This window comes from Rhinatrema bivittatum, chromosome 5 (assembly GCF_901001135.1).
Source record: "Rhinatrema bivittatum chromosome 5, aRhiBiv1.1, whole genome shotgun sequence".
Taxonomy (NCBI): domain Eukaryota; kingdom Metazoa; phylum Chordata; class Amphibia; order Gymnophiona; family Rhinatrematidae; genus Rhinatrema; species Rhinatrema bivittatum.
Window position 1 is genome coordinate 335,203,779 of NC_042619.1, and position 27,448 is coordinate 335,231,226.

Below are 27,448 nucleotides of genomic sequence, written 5' to 3' on the forward strand. Positions count from 1 at the left end.
AGACCCACTGGCAAAGGTGCATGGACGCACGTCCAATTTGGGCGCTCAAGCAGCGAAGGCGCATGAGCGCACACCGTGCCCCGAGTGCCCAGATGGACCTCCGAGGTCACGGCGTTCGCTCATGCGCCTTCGCTGCTTGAGCGCCCAAATTGGACGTGCGTTCATGCACCTTCGCCGGCGTTTGGGCGCTCAAGGGTCAGGGGTGACGACACAAGCTACAAGATGGTGCTGGGGAGGCAGTGAGCGGCGGAACGGAGGGAGGCAGGCAGGCGAGCCGGAGCTGCCCCGCATGCAGGAAAGGTAGGGGAGCCGCCGCTCTGGCAATCTTCCAGTTGCCTGCCGGTGCAATTTTTTTGGCATGATGAGCTCGCACCGCCTGTACGTCCCATTTGGGCGCTCAAGCCAGCGAAGGTGCCTTGAGTGCCCAAATTGGAAGTACAGACATCCGTTCATGCATCTTCGCCGGCGGGGGCTGTTGGAAGCCGCCTCGCGGAGAGCGCCCAATCCACCCCGGGCTGCTGAAGCGGGAGAAGGAATGCTGAAAGAGAAAATGAAGGGACAACATGAGCCAAAGCGGAAGAAGGAATGCAGTGAAGGGTTGTGAGCCAAAGCGGGAGAAGGCATGCTGAAAGAGAAAGTGAAGGGACATTTGTGAGTCAATGTCCCTGTCCTTGTCAGCGTGGGCTCGTACGGGAGACCCGCACCCATGGACGCGGCCAGGGCAGGTGAGCGGGGGCTGGGGGAAAGTTTGCCCGTGAAATTTCACGGGCAAACTTTACCGCCTACCCTCTAACGCAGGGGTAAGGGTAGGCGGTAATTTAGCAGGTTAAAGACGCAGCACTGCAGGTTAAAAAGGCGATAGTCAGGGCGCACGTTACTGTATGGGAGGGAATAGCTAATCGGAGCGTTTACATATCATATACATGCCGCGGGCGGAAAGGGTTACCCATTGATTTAAAGAAGCAGTAAGGATTGGTTAAAAGGGATAGTGAATCGTGGGTTGGACTTATGCGGCCAAATTGCGGGTACAAAGCGGGTTAGAAACGGGGTAATTGCGGCCGCACTTTACTGTATCGGCCTGATTGTGAGCTCTGCAGTAAGACTGGTGGTGGGAGGAAGGCATCAGCAGTGGCCGATGAAATGTTTGCCACTGTTTTGTGATAAAAGGCAAACTCTATGGCAGTTGCTATAGTCATAGAACTACAGTACACGGGGGACCCTGCTCACTCTATAATGTTGTAAGCCGGGCACTCACAACTGATGCTTGTGCCATTCCTTTTTTGTTGTCTGTCTAATTCTCTTGTAATTATTGCACTGGGTCCTTTCTGTCTTTCTTGTATATTTTTATGCAGATTTTTTCTGTCCCTTTTATTGTGAGTCTTTGTGCTGGATTATGTCTATTTATTTGAGACCCTTTTTGCCCTGTAGGAAGATGAGGCTATGGATCATGTAATTGGCTTCACCGTGGCCCATGATGTCACTGCCAGAGACTGGCAGATGAAAAATGGAAATCAATGGCTTCTGAGCAAAACCTTTGACACATTTTGCCCTCTTGGCCCAGCCATAGTTACCAAAGACTCCTTATCAGGTACAGCAAAGAGGGCTGGAGTACATAGATGTATAGTAAGAACATGCTGCTTCATAAGTACATTTGATTTTTTTGTGTAACTGAAAGATGATTGCATCTGTCTCCCTGTGAACTACTGGAGTAATATTGACCAGCCTTTTGTCTGCATGTACATTGCAGCTAATTTTAAAAGGCAAACCACCTGGGTCGTTTCCCTGTACGTACCCGGATCAGTCCAGACACCTGGGTTGTGACTCCGCACCAGCAGATGGAGACAGAGCAAAACTCGACGGGCTCCCTACATATAGTAAGGTGCCACCCACAGCCCCTCAGTCTTACTCTGTCTCCAGCAGATGGGGCAGGTCCACCCACAGTCTGTAATCTGCGGGTTTTTAGTTAGTCAGGTTTAAAAAAAAACAAAAAACAGTAGAAATAGTAGTGGAACATTGGGTAATCCTTTGCCAATTAAAAAAAAAAAAAAGGAAGAACAGGTTTTTTATTTTTCACAGGAGAAGCTCCCGTCTGAGTTATCTCCCAGGGGGGTTGGGAAGGTCCTGAGGGGACCATCCCCCCCTTGTTGAGCCCGCTGCTGTGGGTCGAGGACCCAGCCGTGCCAGGCAGCAGTGTCGGGGGTGACACCGGGGAGCCCGGTTCACCCCCGGTGGAGCGGGAGCATCAGCACCTGGACAGCGGCTAAGTAAAAAAAAAACCAAAGAAAAAAACCAGTTTTTACTTGTTTTGATTCGCGCCGGCTCTCCCTTTCTTCGGCAGCTCGTTCGGGAGGGGGGACCCGGGCTTCTTCTGTCCTTCTGTGCGGCAAATTTTATTTTCTTTGAGGGCCCGCGATGCCGGTCGGTGTTTGTTCCGGGTGTCTTGCCGGGGGCGAGGGACCGTCGGGGGGAGGTCGGGGCGGCCGTTCCCGCTCGTCCCGTTCGCCGCCGCGCGCCGGGGGTGCTGCTGCTGCTGGCCCTGATCCGTTCCCGCTCAGCGCGGGAATGGCGGCCATGAGGAGGGCTTTGGATAATGGCGGCCAGCCACCTCCGCTCTCTCCTCAGCCGCGGGCCGCAGGGGGGGAACCCCGGGAGGCCCTGCAAGCGGGACAGCTATCCTCGGGGGAGGGATCCTCGGATTCGGAGGATTCCTTCTCCGACGATTTTGCTCTGTTGTTAAAAAAATTAGCGAAGTATAAGAAGTCGCGGCGCAACTCCGGGGGAACCTCAGGTGGCGGAGAGGGATGCCCGCACTCCAAGAGAAGGGCAGGCCGGACCAGGGGCTCGCCGGGTCCACCCCAGGGGAAGAGACCGGCACGGGGCGTCCCTCAGGAGTCTGACACAGAGTCTAATTCCTCAGAGGAGGAACATTCGGCCTCGGGGGCCGCGGGAGGGCCTGAGGGGCCCGATGACCCGAGTCCTGCACCGCCAGGCGCAGGAAAAGGTACGCTGGCGGGGGATGAGGATGACCCCAAGGTCGTGTGCCTTTTTAAGAGGGAGGAGCTCTCTCCGCTTATCCCAGCGATCCTGGAGGAGCTTGGCGTGGAGGCTCCACCAGTCGAGGTCCGTCAGACCGCAAATATGGATCCGGTCCTCCTCGTTCTCGCCGGACCTGCGGTGGCATTCCCGTTTCATTTCTCGGCCTCTGACATACTGTTCCGAGAGTGGGATACCCCGGAATTGGGCCTTAAAGTGACCAAGGCCATGGACAAGTTGTATCCTCTGCCGGAGGACTTTCTCGAATTGCTGCGCCTCCCTCGCGTGGACACGGCGGTGTCGGCGGTCACCAAGAGATCTACCATCCCTGTCACGGGCGCCATGGCGCTTCAAGACATCCAGGATCGGAAGTTGGAGGTTCAACTTAAAAAGGTTTTCGAGGTGTCCGCTCTGGGAGTCCGAGCGGCTATCTGCAGTAATTTTGCGTTACGAGCGGGCCTTCGGTGGGCCCAGAACTTACAAGCGAATGCTGGTCTTTCAGAGGGGGAAGCCTCGCAGGCGGATCACTTGGAGGCGGTGATAGCCTACAGTGCGGATGCCATGCACGATTTGCTGAGAACTTCGGCTAGGGCTATGGTGTCAGTGGTCTCGGCTCGCCGCCTCCTCTGGCTTCGTAACTGGTCTGCGGATGGTACGTCGAAGGCGCATCTGGGATCTCTGCCCTTTAAGGGGAAGTTGCTGTTTGGCAAACAACTGGATGATCTCATGCAGTTCCTCAGCGAGAATAAGGCTTTCAAGCTGCCTGAGGACAGGCCACGGTCGCGGTCTAACTTCTTGGCCAGGAACAGGTTTCGGTCTAACCGACGTCAGAGGCCGCAGCGATCGGGGACGGGCCCGTCCTACCGCGCGAGTTCGACCAGATCCTCCTGGTCTCAGTCCTTTCGAGGGAAGAAGTTCAACCGGTCTGGTGGACCCTCGGCTGGATCGGGGTCCAAGTCGACACAATGAAACGAGACTGGTTCATTCCCCGCGTTGGCCTCCGGACACCGTCCCAAACGTGGGGGCGAGGCTGGTGCAGTTTTACGGGGAATGGACCAAGATAACCTCAGACCAGTGGGTCCTCGGAGTCATAAAGCACGGTTACGCGTTAGATTTTGCACGCCTGCCGTGGGACAAGTTTCTCGTCTCTCCCTGCAAAGCGGTCGCCAAGCGCGCAGCCGTACGAGTGACCCTTCAGCGCCTGGAAGATCTGGGCGCCATTGTTCCCGTGCCATCGAGTCAAAGAGGCGTAGGAAGGTACTCCATTTACTTCGTGGTTCCCAAGAAGGACGGCGCTTTCCGGCCCATCCTCGACCTGAAAGGGGTCAACAAGTGCCTTCGTGTTCCCAGTTTCAAGATGGAGACGATCCGCTCAGTGGTGGCTGCGGTTCGTCCTGGCGAATTTCTTGCGTCCCTGGATCTCACAGAGGCGTACTTACACATCGGAATTCAGCCGGCCTATCACAGGTACCTGCGATTCTGCATCCTCGGCAGGCATTACCAGTTCAGGGCCCTTCCTTTCGGCCTAGCCACGGCTCCACGCACTTTCACCAAAGTGATGGTGGTGGTGGCGGCCCAGCTCCGGAGGGAGGGGCTCCTGGTTCACCCATACTTGGACGATTGGCTCATCCGGGCCAAATCCGAAGCGGAGTGCCGAGCGGCGATTACCAGGGTCCTGCAGCTCTTGCGGTCGCTGGGCTGGGTAGTCAACCTGGCCAAAAGTCATCTGGAGCCTACCCAGAGGTTAGAATACCTGGGGGCCTTATTCGACACGGAGAGTGCTCGGGTGTCGCTGACTCAGGAGAGAGTGGTAAAGCTCCAGGGACAGGTGAAACGCCTTCTGTCCCTGCGGTGCCCGCTAGTACGCGATTACCTGATGGTGTTGGGTTCCATGGCGTCCACGCTAGCCTTGGTTCCCTGGGCGTTCGCTCATCTGCGACCGTTACAATCAGCCTTACTTTCCCGCTGGAAGCCGGTATCAGAGGAATTCCTTCGGCCCCTGCCCCTCACAGATCGCGCCAGGACCAGCCTGCAGTGGTGGCTCTGTCCAAGGCACCTGACGTGCGGTGTCTCTCTTCTCATGCCCACTTGGTCGGTGGTCACGACGGACGCCAGCCTCTCTGGTTGGGGTGCGGTCTGTGGGGGGCACTCGGTGCAAGGCCTGTGGTCCAGTCAGCAGTCCCGGTGGTCCATCAACCGGTTGGAAACCCGGGCGGTGGCCTTGGCTTTGCGGGCCTTCCTCCCATTGCTTCGGGGTCGGGCAGTCCGGGTCTTGTCGGACAACGCGACCACGGTGGCCTATATCAATCGCCAGGGAGGAACGAGGAGCCAGCAAGTGGCGGTGGAGGCGAGTCAGCTGATGGACTGGGCGGAGCGCCATCTCAGCGGTCTAGCAGCGTCTCACATCGCCGGCGTGGACAACATACAGGCGGACTTCCTCAGCAGGCATCGCCTGGATCCGGGGGAATGGGAGCTACTGGATGTAGCGTTTCGTCTCCTCTGTGCCAGGTGGGGCCGGCCCCGCCTGGACTTGATGGCCACCGCGCAGAACGCAAAGGCTCCGCGGTTCTTCAGCCGACGGAGAGAGCGGGGCGCCGAGGGTGTCGATGCGCTAGTCCTTCCTTGGCCCGCGGACGTACTGCTCTATGTCTTCCCGCCGTGGCCCCTGATCGGAAGGGTGCTACGGCGAATAGAGTTGCATCTGGGGCCGGTGATCTTGGTGGCACCAGAGTCGCCCAGACGTCCGTGGTTCGCAGATCTCATCCAGCTCGCAGCGGAGCCACCCCTTCGGTTTCACGGGGACGCCGGCATTCTTCGTCAGGGACCCGCTTGTTTGGAGGATGCGGCTCACTTTTGTCTCACGGCTTGGCTTTTGAGAGGGCACGCTTGAGGACTAAGGGGTACTCCGAGGCAGTGATCGCTACGTTGTTGAGAGCTAGAAAACAGTCTACCTCCTTAACCTACACGCGGGTCTGGACGGTTTTTGAGGACTGGTGTGGTTCTCACGAGGTTAACCCCATTCGACCTGCTGTGCCTGAGGTTCTAGCTTTTCTTCAAGAGGGCCTCTCGAAGGGGCTGTCATGGAGTACTCTAAAGGTTCAGATTGCGGCCCTTGGTTGCCTTCGGGGTAAGGTCCAAGGGGTGTCCCTGGCTTGCCACCCAGATGTGACGCGTTTTCTTCGGGGGGCTAAACATTTACGTCCGCCGGTGAGAAATCCGTGTCCATCTTGGAATTTGAATTATGTGCTTTCAGCTCTTTGTGGAGCACCGTTCGAGCCGATCAAGCGGGCGACGCTGAAAGATCTGACTTTGAAGGCGGTGTTTCTGGTCGCCATTACGTCCGCTCGTCGCGTCTCGGAGCTACAGGCCCTGTCTTGTCGGGAACCGTTTTTGCGGTTTACGGAGGCGGGGTGTCTCTGCGGACTGTTCCGTCCTTTTTGCCCAAAGTGGTGTCCTCGTTCCACTTGAATCAGTCTGTGGATCTCCCGGGGTTTTCGACCGTGGAGCCAACAGACAAGGGGTCGAAGGACTTACGAAAACTTGATGTGCGTAGGATTCTACTTCGGTATCTGGAGGTTACGAATCCTTTCCGGGTTTCTGACCACCTGTTTGTTCTCTGCTCTGGGGCTCGCAAGGGGGTCTGCTGCGTCGCGGGCCACCATTGCGCGTTGGCTCAAAGAGGCGATTGGCTCGGCGTATCTGCTGCAAGGCAAGTTGGCACCTCAGGGGCTTCGCACTCACTCGACTCGGGCGCAAGCCACGTCTTGGGCGGAGGTCTCTCAGGTGTCCACGCAGGAAATCTGTAGGGCAGCGACCTGGAAGTCGTTGCATACTTTTACCAGACATTATAGACTGGATGTGCAGGCAGCTGAATCTCGGGGTTTTGGAGCGAGTGTTCTCCGAGCGGGACTCTCTGCTTCCCACCCTTGAGGTTTGGCTTGGTACATCCCAGGTGTCTGGACTGATCCGGGTACGTACAGGGAAATGAAAATTAGTTCTTACCTGATAATTTTCGTTCCTGTAGTACCACGGATCAGTCCAGGCTCCCACCCGTCTGTGTTTTCTTGTTGCTGATGAATAGAGGGAGAGTCCGCTCGTTTCACTTGAGTATTCTTGGCTCCTTTTTTGGAGTTCTATTGTCACTATTTACTTTTCGGAACTGGCCGTTGTGTTTTGTTGCTGGTTCTGATGTTTTTCGATTCCAGCCGGGGTGCTGTGTTGAATCGGTTTACATTATGTTTTTCATGGTTAGTTAGTCGGACATTTTTGATCTTGCTTTGACAGTACATTCGACTGAGGGGCTGTGGGTGGCACCTTACTATATGTAGGGAGCCCGTCGAGTTTTGCTCTGTCTCCATCTGCTGGTGCGGAGTCACAACCCAGGTGTCTGGACTGATCCGTGGTACTACAGGAACGAAAATTATCAGGTAAGAACTAATTTTCATTTGCCTTTGAAAATTAGCTCATGCAATGTATGCATATAGAAAAGGCATGTGTACTTTGCATCTCTTATTATGCAGGCAGCCAATTAGGGGGAAAATAATGCACATATGTTTGAAAATGCATGTGTGCTCTTTCCTCATATGCTTCTTTTGAACTTGACTAAAGTACATGCATTATGGAATTCAGTGCATATGTTTAGCTGGGTGGGGGGAGGGGCAATTTTCAGCTAAGCCAATTTACTTGGACAAACAGTTTTGAAAATTGTTTATTATATGTAGAAGAGTGTTGCATGGAGGGCTATCACTATATTGTAAACCACACAATTTCAGTGAAAGAAAACATTCTGAGAAAATGAACTACTGTATTTTTTCAGAAGGGATTTAACTTGGGAATAAATATATGTAATTTATTTACAAAACTGTACTAGAGGAATGGTACAGTTTGGGAAAAGTGGAGTGACTGCCCCTTTTGTGCTTTCATTTTACCTCACAAACGACACTATGAATGATTATCTATGGTATCTTCAATTCACTCTCCTTGTTGCAGTCTTCCCTTATACCTCTTTTCATTTTCTACTTTTGTCCGTGTCCCTTCCCTCTGTCCTGTGAGCTTTCTCCCCTGTGTACCCTAACCCTAAAATTGTTCAGTTATCTCACCCACTGAATGAATTTTTGAAAATTGAATCCTGAGAGTGATTAGTGATGGAGACTTGTTTAAGCAAAAGAACCTCAGCCTCTACATAGGCTGCCCTGATAACCTCCTTTATCCAACGGGAAATAGTTGCTCGTGTCACCGGTTCACCTTATCTATCTCCACCATGGAGAAAAACTGGCAATCAGATTTCCTGAGAGATCCAATAACCTTCAAGTACCGCATAAGATGTCAAGCGACATCCAAAGCTCGCAAGAGATGATATTCCTGAGCATCTCTAACTTTGTCCAGCATGGGCAGAAAAATCAACTTATTCAAATGAAACTCCAAAACCACCTTCAGCAAAAAAGAAGGAACAGTCCTAAGTTGAACTGCCCCTGGAGTAAACCATGGAACCCAGAACTTGTAGATAATCCCAGGTTCTGGGCATGCGCATGGCCAACAGCAAGCATACTTGGGCTTGTAACTTGAGAATTCGGCCCTCGGTAGGGAACACCTTGCCTGTAGCCGTGTCGAAGAGGGCTCCCAGAAACTCCCAAGTCTGGGAGGGAACCAGATAACTCTTGGTCAGATTGACTATCCAACCCAGGGACCGTAGGAGGAACAGGACCCGATCTACTGCTTCGCAAAAGAGAGATTCAGACTCTCTCGTGCCAAGAGCCAAGGGCTCTTGGCACGAGAGAGTCTGTAGCTTGGAAACTCCTCAAGCCGAACAAATTGCCACCAGAAATATCATCTTCAAGGTAAGCAATCACCAGCTGAAAGGCAGCGGGTACAGGAAGACTAGCATGGCTGTGATGGTATATGCCCTCCCCCCCGCAGCCAGAGACTGGCTTTGTACTTGGCTGGGACAGGCTGAGCTCAGGTAAAGCTTAAAAAAAACAACCAACAGGTGAAAACCAATTTTCATTTTCATTTCCCTCTGAAAATTATGTGCAAAATTCATGCTACTCAAATTTGCTTCCCATGAGGGTCAAAATGGCAGAGTAAAGCATCAGTGGGGCAAGAGTGATTGAGGATCACTCCTGCCCATCTACAGGCCCGGTGCCACCGGGTGTGCAAACTGCAGTTGCACAGGGTTGCACACCCGGTAGGGTGGCATCTGGAGTAGGGAGAAGTGGAGGCGGAACAAGTGGAGGCCCGTGGTGCCACTGGTGGATCTGATCTCACCAGCGGCAGAAGAAGCAGGAGACCCATGGTGCTGCCAGTGGACCCAATCCCACTGGCGTGCCGCCAGTGGACCCAATCCCACTGACGGCAGAAGAAGTCGGGTCCACCAGTGGTAGAAGAAGCAAGGAGGTCTGTTGTGCCACCAGTGGACCTGACCCCACCTGTAGCAGGAGGCCACAGCACAAGAGGAAGCCCGTCTAACAACTCCTCCTCATGTTCTGGCCCTGCGGTATTCAACGCTGAGAATACAGGAAGTGCTAGCACCAGAAGTGTTGAATTATCTTGAGGCCAGCACATGAAGAGGAGCTGCAGAATGGCTGCTCTTCCCAACGAAGAAGGTACAGGCTGGCAGCAGCAGTGGAGGAGGAATGACCCGTGGACCTGACTGCCTGGTGTGTGTGTGTGTGTGTGTGTGTGTGTGTGTGTGTGTGAATGGGAGCCTGCTTGAGATGGATGTGTGAATGGGAGCCTGCATGGGATGGGTGGATGTACGAATGGGCGCCTGCTTGGGTTGCATATGTGTGTGTTTGAATGGGAGGGAGCCTGTGATGGGTGTGTATGTGTGAATGGAAGGCTGCCTGTGATGGGTGTTTGAATGGAAGCCTGCCTGGGTTGCGTGTGTGAATGGGAGCTTGGCTGGGTGTGTTTGTGAATGGGAGCCTCCCTGGAGGGTGTGTGTGTGTGCGTGGGAGACTTCCTGGGATTGGCAGAGTGTGTGAGAATGGGAGCCTGCTAGGATTTGGGTGGTTGTGAATGGGAGCCTGCCTGGGGGGTGTGAGTGTATATGGGAGTTTCCTGTACATACACGGATCAGTCCAGACAGCTGGGTTTTGCCTCCCCTCCAGCAGATAGAGGCAGAGAAGTTTCTAACTGACTCTGCCCTTAAGATGAGGTGCCACCTGCAGTCCGTCAGTATTTCTCTGTCTCCAGCAGATGGTGGAGGTGCAAAATCCTGCAGTCTGACAAATTTAAGAAAAACAACCCAACAACAACAACAAATATAGAGAATTCTTTACTCTTAATCTACAGCCTCCTAGGGGGTAGTCAGTTCCTGAGGGAACCATCCCCCCTGGTATCGAGGCATCGGAGCAGAGAATCTAAGACCTTGAAGCTCACTGCTTGCAGCCACCAGGGTTGACACCGGGGAGCCCGGTTCACTAACCCTGCGAGGGGAGTAAGGAGCCTGTCGCCAAAGTTCGCTGTGTTTAAAAAAAAAAAATAAATAAATAAAAAATCTGAACACAGGGGTTTGGCCGCCGGGACGGAGAAACGCCATTCTGAGGTAGGCTCTTCTGGGGTTGCCTGTCCTGTCACGGTCATTTTCGCACAACAAGATTTCTTTTTCAGCCGTCCCGGTGCTTTACCCGCAATCTCCCTCGGCTACCATGACGCATGGTGCGGCCTGCTCAGCTTGTGACACTACGCGTGCACGCCTGCTTCTCCTGCGCCGGCCTATGCTCTGAGTGCCTTTCCAGCAGGGAGGGGACTTCCCAGACTGGGGCACGGGGGAAAGATCCTGCTGGCCTTGAGACTGTGAGGCTGCCTTCAGCTCACAAATCCCCGGAGGTCCCATTCCCGCTAAGTGCGGGAACGGAGGCCATTTTTGGCCACATTCGCATGGCCCGCGGAGGGGGAGGGGGAATTCCCTCCTTTGCTGTCGCTGCGGCCTGAGAGCCCCGGGGAAGGCCGAAACGCGGCCTATGAAGATTTTTCTTCGGCTGGGGAGCCCAATGAGACCTCCAATTCTTCGTCTTCCGATTCGGCAGACTTTGGCTCCTGCACAAACTGTTCAAGGCCAGGAAATCCAGGCACAGCGTCCGGAAGGGGGACTCTTTCTGTGCAGTCAAACGTTTTAAGGGCACGCGGGTTGTGGGTGCTGCAGCTTCTGTAAAGCCCAGAGCCACGATCCTCTCGGGGCCTCACGGGTTGGTCGTCCCTTGCGGTCTTCGCCCCTTGCGGTGCCCCTGAACAGCATGCCGCCTTTGGTTCACTCCGGGTTGATGGCTGTGCCTGTGGACCAGGATCCAGATCGGGTGGGTGACGACCCCGAGCCAGTGTCAGAGGACCTCCCAGCGGTTGACGGCGATGACCCCAGGGTGATGCGCTTGTTTCATAAAGAGGCACTGGCCCCGCTTATTCCCGCCGTTTTAGAGGAGCGGAGCATTGAGGCCCCTCCTGATAGCGAGACCCTGGGCGCAGTGGATCCTGTGATATTGGGCCTTAGGGGCCCCACTCGGACCTTTCCTTTTCACTCCTCATTCACCTCCCTGCTCTTCCGGGAGTGGGACACTCCGGATGCTGGCTTGAAGGTTAGCAAGACCATGGACAAATTGTATCCGCTCCCTGAGGAAGCGCTGGACTTTCTCAGATTTTCCTAGGGTGGATGCTGCCATGTCTGCTGTGACCAGGCTGCAGCACTCAAGGATCTTCAGGATAGGAAGCTGGAGATTCACCTCAAGAAGATTTTTGAGGTCTCTACCCTTGGGGTTCGGGCTGCTATGTGCAGCAGTTTTATGTTGGGGGCAGGCCTTCGCTGAGCACAGCAGCTTCAGATGGAGAAATCCTTGTCGGCCGCGGAGGCTGTCCTGGTGGAGCGGCTGGAGGCTGTGGTCGCCTACAGTACCGATACGTTGTATGACCTCTTGAGAACCTCGGCAATAACAATGATTTCTGCGGTTTCCGTTCACAGGCTCCTTTGCTTGAGGAATTGGTCGGCGGACATCTCATCCAAGGCGCAGCTGGGTTCTTTACCTTTTAAGGGTAAGCTGCTGTTTGGCAAGGAGTTGGAGGAGATGATCCAAGTCCTTGGGAAAGAATAAGGTTCACAATTTGCCCGAGGATAAGCCGAAGCCAAGGAATTCCTTTCCCTCTCGCACGCGCTTTCGCGGAAACTGTAGATTTCAGGCATCCAGGTCCTTTGGCTCTTCTGCCCGACAACCCCCGACCAGACAGCAGTCGTGGGGGTCAGTCCTTTCGCGGCCGTCAGCCCAGCAGGGATGGGACTGCCCCGGGCATGGGCGGTCCAATGTCTTCCCAATGAAGGGAGGTCTGTCTACTCCTCAGTGCCGCTCATCGGGGGCTGGCTGGCTCTCTTTGTCGGGGAGTGGGCCAAAATTACCTCTGACCGATGGGTTTTGGATGTAATCGGTCGAGGTTATGCTTTAGAATTTGCTCGGCCTCTCAGAGATAGTTTCTTCAGCTCCTCATGCTCTTTTCAACAAAAGCAGGCGGCAGTGCAAGCTACCATCCATCGCCTCCGTGACTTGGGGGCCATAGTACCAGTGCCTTCTGCAGAGCGAGGAAGAGGCAGGTATTCCATCTACTTCGTAGAACCCAAGAAGGACAGCACCTTCAGACCCATTCTCGACTTGAAGAAGGTGAACAAAAGGCTTCGGGTGCCACATTTCACATGGAGACCTTGTGATTGCGGCAGTCTGCAAGGGAGAGTTCCTTGCATCCCTGGTCTTGACGGAGGCTTACCTGAACATAGGGATTTGTCCCGACCATTAAAAGTTCCTCTGCTTTATGATCCTAGGAGAACATTTTCAGTTTTGCGCCTTGCCTTTCGGTCTAGCGACGGCGTCCGGGACCTTTACCAAGGTGATGGTGGTGGTGGCAGCGGCCCTTCGGAAGGAAGGGGTCCTGGTGCACCCTTACCTGAATGACTGGCTGATTCGTGCAAAGTCGGAATCTCTCTTTTGCGAAGCAGTAGATCGGGTCCTGTTCCTCCTACGGTCCCTGGGTTGGATAGTCAATCTGACCAAGAGTTATCTGGTTCCCTCCCAGACTTGGGAGTTTCTGGGAGCCCTCTTCGACACGGCTACGGGCAAGGTGTTCCCTACCGAGGGCCGAATTCTCAAGTTACAAGCCCAAGTATGCTTGCTGTTGGCCATGCGCATGCCCAGAACCTGGGATTATCTACAAGTTCTGGGTTCCATGGTTTACACCTTAGAGTTGGTCCCATGGGCTTTTGCAGTCAGTCTTACTATCCTGCTGGAATCCACTTTCTGAGCAGTTTCGGTTTCTGCTTCCTCTCACAGAATCGGCTCGGTCCAGTCTCTCTTGGTGGCTCAACCCAGATAAGCTTCACCACGTTGACATCCGTGGTTACGACTATCCTTCTTGGATGGACGTAACCACGGATGCCAGCCTCTCCAGCTGGGGAGCTGTTTGTCAGAGCACTTCTATCCAAGGACTTTGGACACCGGAGTCCTCATGGTCCATCAACCAGTTGGAAACCAGGGCCGTGCATCTGGCTCTCCAGGCTCTCCTCCCGCTGGTGGAGGGAAAGCCGGTGAGGATCCTGTCGGACAACGCCACAGCGGTGGCCTACATCAATCGCCGGGGGGGGCACCAAGAGCCAAGCGGTAGCATCTGGAAGCCCAAGACTTGTTCAGCTGGGCGGAACTTCATCTGCAGCGCATAGCAGCCTCTCACATTGCAGGCTCAGACAACGTTCAAGCGGACTTCCTGAGTTGTCACCAGTTGGATCCCGGACAATGGGATCTGTCAGAGCACGCCTTTCATCTCATATGCACCAGATGGGATCGGCCCCACATGGATTTGATGGCGATTTTCCACAACACCAAGGCTCCGCAGTTTTTCAGTCTGCGTCGAGAGCCAGGAGCGGAAGGATGGATGCGCTTGTCCTCCCTTGGCCATCAGATCTTCTCCTGTACGTATTTCCTCCATGGCCGCTGATCGGCAAATGTTACACCGCATAGAGGCGCACCGAGGAGACGTAATTCTCGTGGCTCCGGAATGGCCGAGGTGCTCGTGGTTTGCAGACCTGGTGAACCTAGCTGTGGACAGTCCCTTGCGGTTTCCGAGCTGGCCAGACCTCCTTCGACAAGGGCCCGTTTATTTGGAAGCAGCGGATCGCTTCTGTTTCACGGCCTGGTTTTTGAGAGGGAATGCCTAAAGAATAAGGGTTATTCGGAGGTGGTGATTTCTACTCTCTTACAGTCCCAGAAAACTTCTACTTCCCTAGCATATGTCAGAGTCTGGGGTGTGTTTGAGTCTTGGTGTACAGAGCGCAAGGTGGACATGACCCGTGCCTCCATGGCTAATGTCTTGGCCTTCTTACAGGATGGCCTTGTGAAAGGTTTGTCGTTTAACTCGCTGCGGGTTTAGGTAGTGGCTCTAGGTTGTGTTCAGGGGACTGTGCGCAGAGTTCATTTGGTGTCTCATCCGGACGTGGTTCGGTTCCTTAGGGGAGTGAAGCATTTACGGCCTCCCGTTCGGAATCCTTGTCCCTCCTGGAGTCTTAATCTGGTCTTGAGGGCTATGTGTGTGCCACCTTTCGAACCTTTGAAGCGGACTACGCTTAAGGATCTAACTTTGAAAGTGGTTTTTCTGGTGGCTGTTTCCTCAGCCTGGCGGAGATCGGAGCTTCAGGCCTTGTCTTGTCGCAAACCTTTCCTGCGGATTACGGATACGGGAGTGTCTTTGAGGACTGTTCCCTCTTTTTTGCCTAAGGTGGTGTCATCTTTCCATTTGAATCCAGTATGTGGAGCTGCCTTCCTTCCCAGTTTCAGATGCGTCAACCCCCTCATTCCAGGGATTTGAGGAAGTTGGATGTTAGATGGGCGCTGTTACATTACTTAGAGGTTACCAACAGTTTTCGCCTGTCTGATCATTTGTTCGTGCTGTGGAACGGCCCCAAGAAGGGGCATAAGGCGTCTAGGGCCTCTATCGCTCAGTGGTTGAAGGAGGCCATTAGCTCTGCGTACATCGCAAAAGGTTGGCCGGTGCCGGTCGGGCTCCGTGCGCACTCTACCCATTCGCATGCGGCCTCTTGGGCTGAGTGCCAATAGGTCTCCCTCAGGAAATCTGTAGGGCGGCTACTTGGAAGTCCTTACATACATTTGCCAGGCACTACCGTCTCTATGTCCAGGCCCCAGAGGGAGGTTTTGGTGACAGGGTGCTTCGAGCGGGACTCTCGGGGGCCCACCCTCTATAAGGTAGCTATATATATATATATTCCAGCTTTCTGGACTGATCCGGGTACGTACAGGGAAAGAAAAATTGGTTCTTACCTGCTTATTTTCATTCCTGTAGTACACCGGATCAGACTCCCACCCAGGTTAGGTTGGGGGATTTGGAGAGTCCGCTCGATCAGTGTTTGGCTTCAGGTTCTAGTCCCATGCAGATGTGTTGTACGGACATCAGTTCTTGTTCAGTTTCCAGGTTTCTTCTTCCCTCTGCTCATTCGAGGGGAAATTTGTACATAGTTAATGTGAATTGCATTTCTTTCATCTGGCTTGGGTACAGTTCAATACCGACGGACTGCAGGTGGCACCTCATCTTTAGGGCAGAGTCAGTCAGAAACTTATTTATCTCCATCTGCTGGAGGGGAGTCAAAACCCAGCTGTCTGGACTGATCCGGTGTACTACAGGAACAAAAATTAGCAGGTAAGAACCAATTTTCCTCTTGTCTAGAAAGAAGTTAGCATGTAGCACACTTAAAACTAATCGGAGAAAGTTTTTTTTCACTCAACACACAATTAAACTCTGGAATTTGTTACCAGGGGATGTGGTTAGTGCAGTTAGTGTAGCTGGGTTTAAAAAATGATTGGATAAGTTCTTGGAGGAGAAGGCCATTACCTGCTATTAATTAAATTGACTTAATTATTGTTGCTATTACTAGCAACAGTAACATGTAATAGACTTAGTTTTTGGGTACTTGACAGGTTCTTATGGCCTGGATTGGCCACTGTTGGAAACAGGATGCTGGGCTTGATGGTCCCTTGGTCTGACCCAGTATGGCATGTTCTTATGTGTGTGTGAGAGAGAGAATGGGAGCCTGCCAGGGTTGTGTGTGTGTGTGTGTGTGAGAGAGAGAGAGAGAGAGTGAATGGGAGCTGCCTAGGTTGTGTGTGTATGTCAGAGAATAGGTGCTGCAGGTGGATTGCAGCCTACCAGCAGCTAAAATGAAGATGTGGGCCTGAGGCTGCTGGTAGATCCCATCCAAAGAAGAGGTGGAGATGCCTGCGGGTTTGTCTGAGAGGGAGCATATATATATGTGTGTGTGTGTATATGTGTATATATATATATATACACACACACACACACACATATATATATAGAGAGAGAAAGTTTGTGCATCCCACTCCCACTAATACACAACAATCTCAGGGTGTCTGGAAATCAAAGTTCCCAAGTATGGAGAACGTCAATTTTTAAAATCAATTCCCTGCACGTATACGGATCAGTCCAGACAGCGGGTTGAGTCTCCTGTCCAGCAGATGGAGCCAGAGAAAAACTGAAAGGGTATCCTATATAAGAACAGTGCTCATCCTGTGCCCCTCAGTATTTCTTTGGCTCCAGCAGATGCAGACAGACAAACCTGTGGTTCCCTCTCCTTAGTGATTCTTCTGTATTTCTTCTCTTACGAAGTTTTCTTCACTGGGTCAAGCAAGTACTATTTAAAAAAAAAAAAAGAAAGTGGAACAGTGTGTTTAATTTCACAGGAGACAAAGTGAGTCTGTTGTCAATCAGTGTCCTTGCTAACTCGGTGTGTTAGCAAATTCCAAGACCTTAAATATCCGTCGCGGATGACATCTTCGGGGAATGCCCCAGAGGTTCGCGCCAATGCCGGTACTTCAATCAGGGCCACGCCGTGCGCGTGCCCTTAGGCCTCCAGGAAACATGGCGATTACAGCGTCGAGTTGGTCCGGAAACGCCAGCAAATGGACGCCGCGGCAGCCAATCTTCCCACGGACGGAGAGGGAAGCGCCAAAGAGGTAAGGAGGGCGGAGAGAGGGCGTCGGGCACCGACGGACACAACAGCTATATCCCCTGCTGGATCAGGCTTTGGACATGTTTAAGGTCCCCAAGGTTGATGCTTCAGTGTCCGCGGTCACCAAACGCACCACCATCCCGGTGGTGGGGTCAACGGCTTTAAAGGATCTTCAAGATCGCAAGTTGGAGCTATACCTCAAGTGGATCTTCGAGGTGCTGTCCTTAGGAGTCCGTGCGACTGTTTGTAGCAGTCTCTTGCAGTGGGCCAGCCTTAGGTGGGTTCAACAACTACTCAGCACCCAGGACCTCCCGGCTGCAGAAGCCGAACAAGCTGAGCGGCTCGAAGGGGTGATTGCGTATGGTGCTGATGCCCTTTACGATCTCCTCCGGGTGCAGGCAAGGGCCATGGTCGCCGCGGTCTCTGCCAGGCGACTCCTCTGGCTGCGCAACTGGGCGGTGGATTCCTCTTCCAAGTCGCAGTTGGGCACTCTCCCTTTTAAGGATAAGTTGCTTTTTGGGGAGGACCTGGAACAGCTTATTAAATCCTTGGGGGACAACAAGGTTCATAAGCTGCCTGAGGACTGCCCTAAACAGTAGGGATGTGAATCGTTTTTTGACGATTTAAAATATCGTCCGATATATTTTAAATCGTCAAAAATCGTTAGGGCCACGATACAATACCAATTCCCCCGATTTATCGTCAAAAAATCGTAAATCGGGGGAAGGGGGAGGGCAGGAAAACCGGCACACTAAAACACCCTAAAACCCACCCCCGACCCTTTAAATTAAATCCCCCACCCTCCCGAACCCCCCCAAATGCCTTAAATTACCTGGGGGTCCAGCGGCACACTAAAACACGGCACACTAAAACCCCCTAAAACCCACCCCGACCCTTTAAATTAAATTAAATCCCCCACCCTCCTAAACCCCCCCCAAAATGCCTTAAATTACCTGGGGGTCCGGAGCGGCGGTCCGTAGCTTAAATTACCTCCGTAGCCTTAAATTACCTCCGTAGCGGCGGTCCGTAGCTAAATCGGGGGAAGGGGGAGAGCAGGAAAACCGGCAGGAGATCGACTGTAGGAGGTCGTTCAGCAAGGGTTCCGGACCCCCGCTGAACGACCTCCTGCAGTCGGTCTCCTGCCGGCGCCATTTTCCGTACGGAAAACGATTCGCGGCAGGAAATCGCTCCCGGACCCCCGCTGGACCCCCAGGAACTTTTGGCCAGCTTGGGGGGGCCTCCTGACCCCCACAAGACTTGCCAAAAGTCCAGCGGGGGTCCGGAACGACCTGCGTCGAATCGTTTTGGTCTATGGCCGCCGCCATTTTGCGGCGGCCATTTTGCAAAATGGCGCCGGCTGAAGACTACACGATTTAGCGTGCCGGTTTTCCTGCTCTCCCCCTTCCCCCGATTTAGCTACGGACCGCCGCTACGGAGGTAATTTAAGGCTACGGAGGTAATTTAAGCTACGGACCGCCGCTACGGACCCCCAGGTAATTTAAGGCATTTGGGGGGGGGTTCGGGAGGGTGGGGGATTTAATTTAAAGGGTCGGCGTGGGTTTTAGGGGGTTTTAGTGTGCCGTGTTTTAGTGTGCCGCTGGACCCCCAGGTAATTTAAGGCATTTGGGGGGGGTTCGGGAGGGTGGGGGATTTAATTTAAAGGGTCGGGGGTGGGTTTTAGGGGGTTTTAGTGTGCCGGCTCACGATTTTAACGATTTTCACGATACTTTACACACCCAAACGGCAACAATACGATTCCCTCCCCCTCCCAGCCGAAATCGATCGTTAAGACGATCGAGGACACGATTCACATCTCTACTAAACAGTCCAAATCCTTTTTTTCCTTTGCGCTCTCGATTTAGGGGTCAGCGCAGGTACAACAAGCTGCGGGGGTCCTTTCAGCGGAATACCCCCACCAGGTCTCGGGCATGGTCTCATTCCTTTCGGGGTCGTCTGCTATTCCGGGACGGTAACCCCCAAGGATCCGCCTCGAAGTCCTCACAATGAGATGCGGACAGCTCATTCCTTCACTCCTGCCAGGTAGACATCTGTCCCTTTTTCTCGGGGAATGGGCCAAAATCACTACGGATTAATGGGTCCTGGACGTGATCGGAAGCGGTTACGTGTTAGAATTTGCTCGAGACCTTCTGGACCACCACCTGATCTCTCAATGAGGCAGTCGAAAATGGCCAGCGGTGTGTCAGACCCTCGACAGGCTCCTGGAGCTTAGGGCCATAGTTCCTGTTCCACCAAACAGGGATCCAGCCAGTATTCCATCTACTTCGTCGTACCCAGGGAGGATGGCTCCTTCCAACCGATCCTGGACCTCAAGAGAGTCAACCGGGCACTCAAGGTTCCCCATTTTCGGATGGAAACCATGCGGGCGATCATAGCAGCGGTTCGCTCCGGCGAGTTTCTGGCCTCACTCGACCTCATGGAGGCCTATCTTCTCATCCCGATTCGCAAGGAGCACCAGAGGCTCCTTTGCTTCGACATTCTGGACCAGTACTTTCAGTTTCGGGCTCTCCCGTTCGGGCTGGCCACCGCTCCTTGCACGTACACCAAGGTGATAAGAACATAAGAACATGCCATACTGGGTCAGACCAAGGGTCCATCAAGCCCAGCATCCTGTTTCCAACAGTGACCAATCCAGGCCATAAGAACCTGGCAAGTACCCAAAAACTAAGTCTATTCCATGTTACCATTGCTAGTAATAGCAGTGGCTATTTTCTAAGTCAACTCAATTAATAGCAGGTAATGGACTTCTCCAAGAACTTATCCAATCCTTTTTTAAACACAGCTATACTAACTGCACTAAACACATCCTCTGGCAACAAATTCCAGAGTTTAATTGTGCGTTGAGTAAAAAAGAACTTTCTCCGATTAGTTTTAAATGTGCCACATGCTAACTTCATGGACTGCCCCCTAGTCTTTCTATTATCCGAAAGAGTAAATAACAGATTCACATCTACCTATTCTAGACCTCTCATGATTTTAAACACCTCTATCATATCTCCCCTCAGCCATCTCTTCTCCAAGCTGAAAAGTCCTAACCTCTTTAGTCTTTCCTCATAGAGGAGCTGTTCCATTCCCTTTATCATTTTGGTCGCCCTTCTCTGTACCTTCTCCATCGCAATTATATCTTTTTTGAGATGCGGCGACCAGAATTGTACACAGTATTCAAAGTGCAGTCTCACCATGGAGCGATACAGAGGCATTATGACATTTTCCGTTTTATTCAAAGTTCCCCTTCTAATAATTCCCAACCGACGATTTCAATGTGTTATCCACTATGACACCTAGATTCCTTTCTTGGGTAGTAGCACCTAATATGGAACCTATAGCATGGGTTATTTTTCCCTATATGCATCACCTTGCACTTATCCACATTAAATTTCATCTGCCATTTTGATGCCCAATTTTCCAGTCTCACAAAGTCTTCCTGCAATTTATCACAATCTGCTTGTGATTTGACTACCCTGAACAATTTTGTATCATCTGCAAATTTGATTATGTCACTCGTCGTATTTCTTTCCAGATCATTTATAAATATATTAAAAGTAAGGGTCCCAATACAGATCCCTGAGGCACTCCACTGCCCACTCCCTTCCACTGAGAAAATTGTCCATTTAATCTTACTCTCTGTTTCCTGTCTTTTAGCCAGTTTGTAATCCACGAAAGGACATCGCCACCTATCCCATGACTTTTTATTTTTCCTAGAAGGCTCTCATGAGGAACTTTGTCAAATGCCTTCTGAAAATCCAAATACATTACATCTACCAGTTCACCATTATCCACGTTTATTAACTCCTTCAAAAAAGTGAAGCAGATTTGTGAGGCAAGACTTGCCATGCTGACTTTCTTCCATTAAGCCATGTCTTTCTATATGTTCTGTGATTTTGATGATTAGAACACGTTCCACTATTTTTCCTGGCACTGAAGTCAGGCTAACCAGTCTGTAGTTTCCCGGATCGCCCCTGGAGCCCTTTTTAAATATTGGGGTTACATTAGCTATCCTCCAGTCTTCAGGTACAATCGATGATTTTAATGATAGGTTACAAATTTTTACTAATAGGTCTGAAATTTCATTTTTCAGTTCCTTCAGAACTCTGGGTGTATACCATCCGGTGGCGGGTTTTCTTCGGCGAGAAAGAGTCCTGGTCCATCCCTACCTGGACGACTGGCTTATCTGGGTGAAGTCATAGAAGCTCTGTTAGGCGGCAGTCAATCGAGTCATGTCGCTGCTTACCTCCCTCGGGTGGATAGTCAACTACAAGAGCAACCTCTTACTCTCTCAGGTTCTGGAATTTCTGGGAGCTCATTTCGACACCTGCAAGTCCAAGATCTCCCTGCCCAAAGTCCGGGCGCTCAAGCTCATGAAGCAGGTACAGCATCTCGTATCTCTCTCGCTGCCCACAGCCTGGAATTTCCTTCAAGTACTGGGCTCCATGGCTTCCACTGTAGACTTAGTTCCTTGGGCATTTGCGTATATGCGTCCGTTGCAGAAAGCTTTGCTTGCCCATTGGTAGCCAGTCTCGGAGAATTTTCAGGCACTCCTACCACTTCCCGAATCTACCGCCACCAGCATACAGTGGTGGCTCTCACTCGATCACCTGTCGAAAGGTATGCCCCTGGAGACGTCCCAGTGGATGGTCGTGATGACTGATGCCAGCCTCTCTGGCTGGGGAGCGGTTTGTCAGTCTCAATCGACACAGGGCCGTTGGTCCCCAGTCCAATCCAAGTGGCACATCAACCGCCTGGAAGCCCGTGCGGTCCGTTTGGCGCTCAAGTTCTTCCTTCCCTTGATTCATCGCAAGGTGGTGAGAGTCCTCTCAGACTATGCCACAACGATGGCTTATATCAATCGCCAGGGGGGCACCAGTAGTTGCCTGGTGGCCCTGGAGGCCAGCAAACACTTTGATTGGGCAGAGCGTCACCTGGAACGCTTGGCGGCCTCACACATTGCGGGGAAGGAGAATGTTCAGGCCGACTTCCTCAGTCATCAGCATCTTGATCCCAGAGAGTGAGTTGTCAGAAGAGGCGATGGATCTGGTCATGCACAAGTGGGTTCCCCACCTGGATTTGATTGCCACCTTGAGAAACGCAAAAGCTCCCAGGTTCTTCAGTTGCAGAAGGGAGCAGGGCTCGGAGGGTGTGGATGGGTCCTGCCCTGGCCCAGCGATGTCCTCCTCTACGTCTTTCCACCATGGCCCCTTGTGGGAAAGGTACTCCGAAGGATAGAGGTTCACAGGAGGCCGGTCATCCTTATCACGCTGGAGTGGCCCCCGGAGACCGTGGTTCACAGATCTCATGAATCTCGTGTTGGACGGCCCTCTTCGTCTCGCTCACCTCCACAACCTTCTTCATCAAGGTCCCGTATTTTTCGATCAGGCGGATCGCTTTTGTCTAGTGGCCTGGCTTTTGAGCTGCGGCGTCTAAGAAAGAGAGGCTATAAGGAGGAAGTTATTTCTATGCTGTTGCGGGCCCGTAAGACCTCTACATCGCTGGTGTATGTTCGGGTTTGGAGAGTGTTTGACAACATGTGTGCGGAAGCTGGGGTTTCGATGCGCAGGGCCTCGGTCTCTCTGGTTCTCTCCGTCCTTCAGAACGGACTCTCCAAGGGTTTGTCTTTTAACTCCTTGCATGTTCAGGTTTTAGCTTTCGGCTCCCTCTTAGGGAGACTAGACAGTTACACGGTGGCAGCTCATCCGGATGTGGTGCGTTTTCTTAATGGGGCTAAGCATTTGAATCCACCAGTCCGGGCTACCTGCCCGTCTTGGAGTCTTAACCTGGTTCTTCGTGTCCTCTGCGAAGCGCCCTTTGAGCCTCTCCATCGGGCCACGCTCAAGGACCTGACGCTTAAGACTGTTTCTTGTGGCTATTTGTTCGGCCTGAAGGGTCTCTGAACTGCAAGCACTGCAAGGGTGCCCTTCTTGAGATTCTCTGATTCGGGGGTCTCTCTAAAGATGGTTCCCTCCTTTCTGCCAAACGGGCCGATACAGTAAAGCGCGGCCGCGGTTGCCCGTTTTTTTAACCTGCTTTGGACGTGTGTTTTAGTGCGTAAGGCGGACCCGCGATTCAGTATCTGCTTTTACGCGACCTTATCGCTTGCCGAAAAAGACGCGTATCCCTTTCCGCCCGCCGCATGTATATGATATGTTAATGATCGGATTAGCTATTCCCTCCGATACAGTAATGTGCGCCCAAATTATCACCATTTTAACTAGCTTATTTACTGCGTCTTTAACCTGAATATTTACCGCCTACCCTTACCCTGGTGTTAGTGTGGTGTTCAGTCAGCTTCATACCGGAGAGCGCCATGGACAACATGCATATATTGGCTCTGGCGATATTTTTCATTCGGAGAACCCAGCAGCAAGACCGGAGGAGATATGTGTTCTGTTTGGGTTCAACTGTACCATCCATCTCTGGGCGTCTCTGAGGTTCCGGACATGGACGCCTCTACGGACGCCGGAGAGATCGGAGGCACGCCAGGCCTTCATCCGTCTGCTAGGCGTCCTGAGGCTCCAGGGTCCAGCGGAGGCATGGATGCCTCTATGGATGCCTTCATCTGGCATTTGCTAGGCGTCCTGAGGCTCCGGGGGTCCAGCGGAGGCATGGACGCCTCTACGGCAGATACAGGCAGGAAGATCCATGAACGGAAGCCGCAACCTTGGACGTCCGGCCGGGCGCTCAAAGCAGCGGGGCCTCCATGCGGGGTCTGTAGAAAAGAACCATCCACTTACCTGGTGGAATGACATTTGAAATGAGTGGTACCAGCGCACCTTGGATACTGTATAGGCACTGTATACTGCTCTATACAGTAAAATGGATTGCGAACGCCTACTGCTTCATTGATGCGCTTTGGACGCTCGTTTACCGCCGCTTGGATTTGCATCTAATTTGAATACTGAATCGAGCGGCTTGTGAACCAAAATGTGCATGCGTCAAACGAGCGGGCGCCCGGCACTGCCGTACTTTTTCTTACGCGTCCTTACTGTATCGGCCCGAAAGGTAGTTTCCTCCTTTCATGTTAATCAGTCAGTGGAGTTCCCTGCCTTCTCTCAGGAGGATATTGCTAGCACATCTGGTGGTGATTTAAGTCGTTTGGATGTTAAGAGAGTTCTCCTGCAGTACTTACACATCACCAATGATTTCAGGGTTTCTGATCATCTGTTTTATGGAGCAGTCCTAATAAGGGGCAGAAGGCCTCTAAAGCTACTATAGCTCGCTGGCTTAAGGTGGCTATTGCGTCCGCGTATCTTTGCCGGGGCCGGCCGGTTTCGGAGGGTCTAAAAACCCATTCTTTGCATTCGCAGGCTACTTAATGGGCGGAGAGCCAGCTGGTTTCTCCGCAGGAAATTTGTAGAGCGGCCACTTGGAAATCGCTACCTACGTTTGCTCGGCGTTATCGTCCTGAAGTTCAGGCACCTATGTTTGGTTCCTTAGGCAGACAGGTACTCCAAGCGGGACTGTCTCGGTCCCACCCTAACTAGGGAAGCTTTGGTACATCCCGTTGTCTGGACTGATCCAGGCACGTACAGGGAAAGGAAAATTGATTATTACCTGCTAATTTTCGTTCCTGGAGTACCACGGATCAGTCCAGACTCCTCCCTGTCTACTGTTTTCAGTCTGCTCATAGTCTTTTCCTTTTGCAGCGGTGGAGAATGCTTTTTTTTCTTACAGAATTATTAAATAATGGAAACATAAGGCACCGGACGTTTCTACCACATTGATAAGAGCCATGTATTGCACTGTTCCTAATTCGCATTATTATTCCTGTTGGATTGTTGCTTGCTTGATCTTATTTGGTTTCAATTCCGGTTTTGTTTATCTGTTTCGTTAATGTTTATACTGAAGGGCGCAGGGTGAGCACTGTCCTTATATAGGATACCCTTTCAGTTTTTCTCTGGCTCCATCTGCTGGACAGGAGGCACAACCTGCTGTCTGGACTGATCCGTGGTACTACAGGAACGAAAATTAGCAGGTAAGAACCAATTTTCCTTTTTAGTTTTATTTTTCAGGTGTTTGATGTGTCTGCTGTTTTGAAATATTTTATTGGTGTTTGGGATATTTAAAAAAACTTGTATATGAGTTTGTAATTATTTTATCTTTTATTCATCAGCTTTTTTTGAAATAATATAATTAGTATGTTTTAGTATTATGATTATGTATTTATTTTATTTCTTGATATTGTTTGAGGAAAGGTGATGGTTCTGCTTTTTCATTATTCCACTGCATAGAGTGTCTGGCTTCTTGCGGTTTCCATTTCAGTTTTTGTCTGCGCGTTTGTATTTCTACTTTATGGTTGCTCTATTCTGTATTTGGTGAGGGTCTGTTTATCTTCTGCATGAGGTGAGGCATTTTTCTAATAGGAAGGCTTTCTCAGAGGGTCAAGCTCACACCCAACACACGTCACAACAGGCCTAATACCATATGGGTTCCAAGTGTCTCTTTTTTGCAGGGATTTCTGGTTGGCATCACAGCAGTGCATATACATATAGTGTGATATTTTTACCTCAGAATAGTGCACTTGATATTTTTCATATAAAATATAAATGCATAACTGTGTGTGTGGAATGGGACATTGTGCAAGGCTACAAGGTTTGCCTAGGGCACCTAATACCCTTGCACCAACCATGGATTCGGTGGGGAGGGGATTGGGGTTAGTTTTTAAAGTTTGTATTACGGAAGGGAGCTGGGAGTTTTTTTGGTGGGCCCAGGACAGAGAATGAATGAACGGGGTGGGCAGCAAAAAAGCTTGCACCGGCCCTCCCGTATATAACCCCATGGATTGAGCAGGTAAGACTGGGGAGGAGGCAGTCCAAAGAAGTGGGAAGGATGGAAGAGAACCCTAGGGGAGTTTTTGGAAGTTTATGCACAGTTTAATCCATGGGTCTTTTAGTGCACACTACTAGAAAACAACACAAAAAGGAAAGACACTATTAACGAAACGAAAACAAACAAAAGAAAGTTCTTTGCACACCCCTAGTAAAAGGTACTCTCAGACTTTGCACCAGAGCGGGCAGTTTGAAAATTGGCCCCTATAAGTTTGATTCTTGATCTTCTGTATTTCAGACCCTTCCAATCTGGGAATCTGCTGTCGTGTGAATGGGCAACTGGTCCAGAACAGTAATACAAACCAGATGATCTTTAAAACTGAAGCTCTCATCTCCTGGGTCTCCAAGTGAGTTTATAAAAAAAAACCTCATCTTTATCAGACCAGTTATGAGACCCATGATTTTTCTCCCCATCAACAGAATGAGATAGAGGATGAAAACTTTGCTGGAAACAGCCTACATGAGGAACCATGCCACCTGCAGCCTTTCAATATTTCTCTGTCTCTAATAGAATATGTGGATTTGGTGGGGTGCTTGTGGCTGGCCTAGATTCTGAGCTGGCTGGACCCCATTACTGAAAGGGGACTGAAAACCAATTAGCATCCTCTTTTCCTCTCCCCCCTCCTTCCCTTACTTAGGGTATCTGGACAAGGAAGAAGGACCCGGTAGAAGGGAAGTACCTTCATTTTCGGGGGGGGGGGTCCTTTTTTGGGGGGGCTCTCCTTGGCAGCATAAAGTTTATTGGGGTTTTTTTTGTTTTTTAAATAAAAAGGTGGATAGCTGCAATATCAGTAACACATTTTCTGGGAGAGAGTTTGGCCAGAGCCTGTCTGTCCGTGGTGCAGAAGTGAAACTCAGGTTCTCAGGGCTTGGCAGGAAGATGAAGGGAACATTTTCAGGAGTGTATGGGCTTGTTTTTACAGCCACATGGTGCCATGGAATGTGGGGAAAATTGTCCTGCTGGTAGGGGGTTGTTGCAGCAGTATCCCGGAATTGGAGCTCTCAAGAGTGGAAAAAAGGCTTTTGAAGTTGACTTCTGAAGGTGGCTCAGTCAGAGGGAGTCGGTTAAGATGGCAGTGGTGGTCATTTTGGATCTGGCCCCTGCAGTGCTGTGGAAGGAAGGAAGGAAGGTGTTTAGGAAGTCTCTGGTGCTGTCTCCCATAGGGAAGTCTTAGTCTTTGTGGGAGGAGATCAGGGTAGGCTCGAGGGCAAAAGAGGGCGAGGATTCTTCGCATTTGGAGCCCTTTTCCCCTGAATTTGTAGTTTTTGATGCATTGAGCCTTTTTTATTAAACAAGTCACAAGAACAAAGAATTCCTCTCCTCTAGAGTTCATCCAGCTCTTCTCCAGCTATTCCTTTGTGGGCCAGGAGGAATCTGGACCCGGAATGGGATGCAGTGTCTTTGGCATTGGAGGATGCTCCCTTGAGGGATTTCATGACCAGGAAGGAGGTAGAAAGTGATCCAGAAGGGGTCTCCCTTGAAGAGGGTGAGAGACCTGTGGTAGAGGGTTATGATCGTTGGGTGGTTTGTCTGTTTAAAAAAGAAGAACTATCAGCGATAACTCAGGCT

At 51.6% G+C, this 27,448-nt stretch overlaps 1 protein-coding gene across 6 annotated transcripts in view; it reads left to right on the forward strand.

Annotated features, from left to right (window-relative positions):
* Positions 1-27,448, forward strand: part of FAHD2A (fumarylacetoacetate hydrolase domain containing 2A) — a 134,401-nt gene that overhangs the window by 57,130 nt on the left and 49,823 nt on the right. For 5 of the 6 annotated variants that reach the window (XM_029604444.1, XM_029604443.1, XM_029604440.1 and 2 more), the window contains 2 exons: positions 1,429-1,588; positions 26,117-26,225. In XM_029604444.1, coding sequence (XP_029460304.1) covers positions 1,429-1,588; positions 26,117-26,225 — 269 coding nt within the window. Of the gene's footprint in view, positions 1-1,428; positions 1,589-26,116; positions 26,230-27,448 lie in introns of those variants that run through there. The other variant, XM_029604445.1, reaches the window with a different exon arrangement.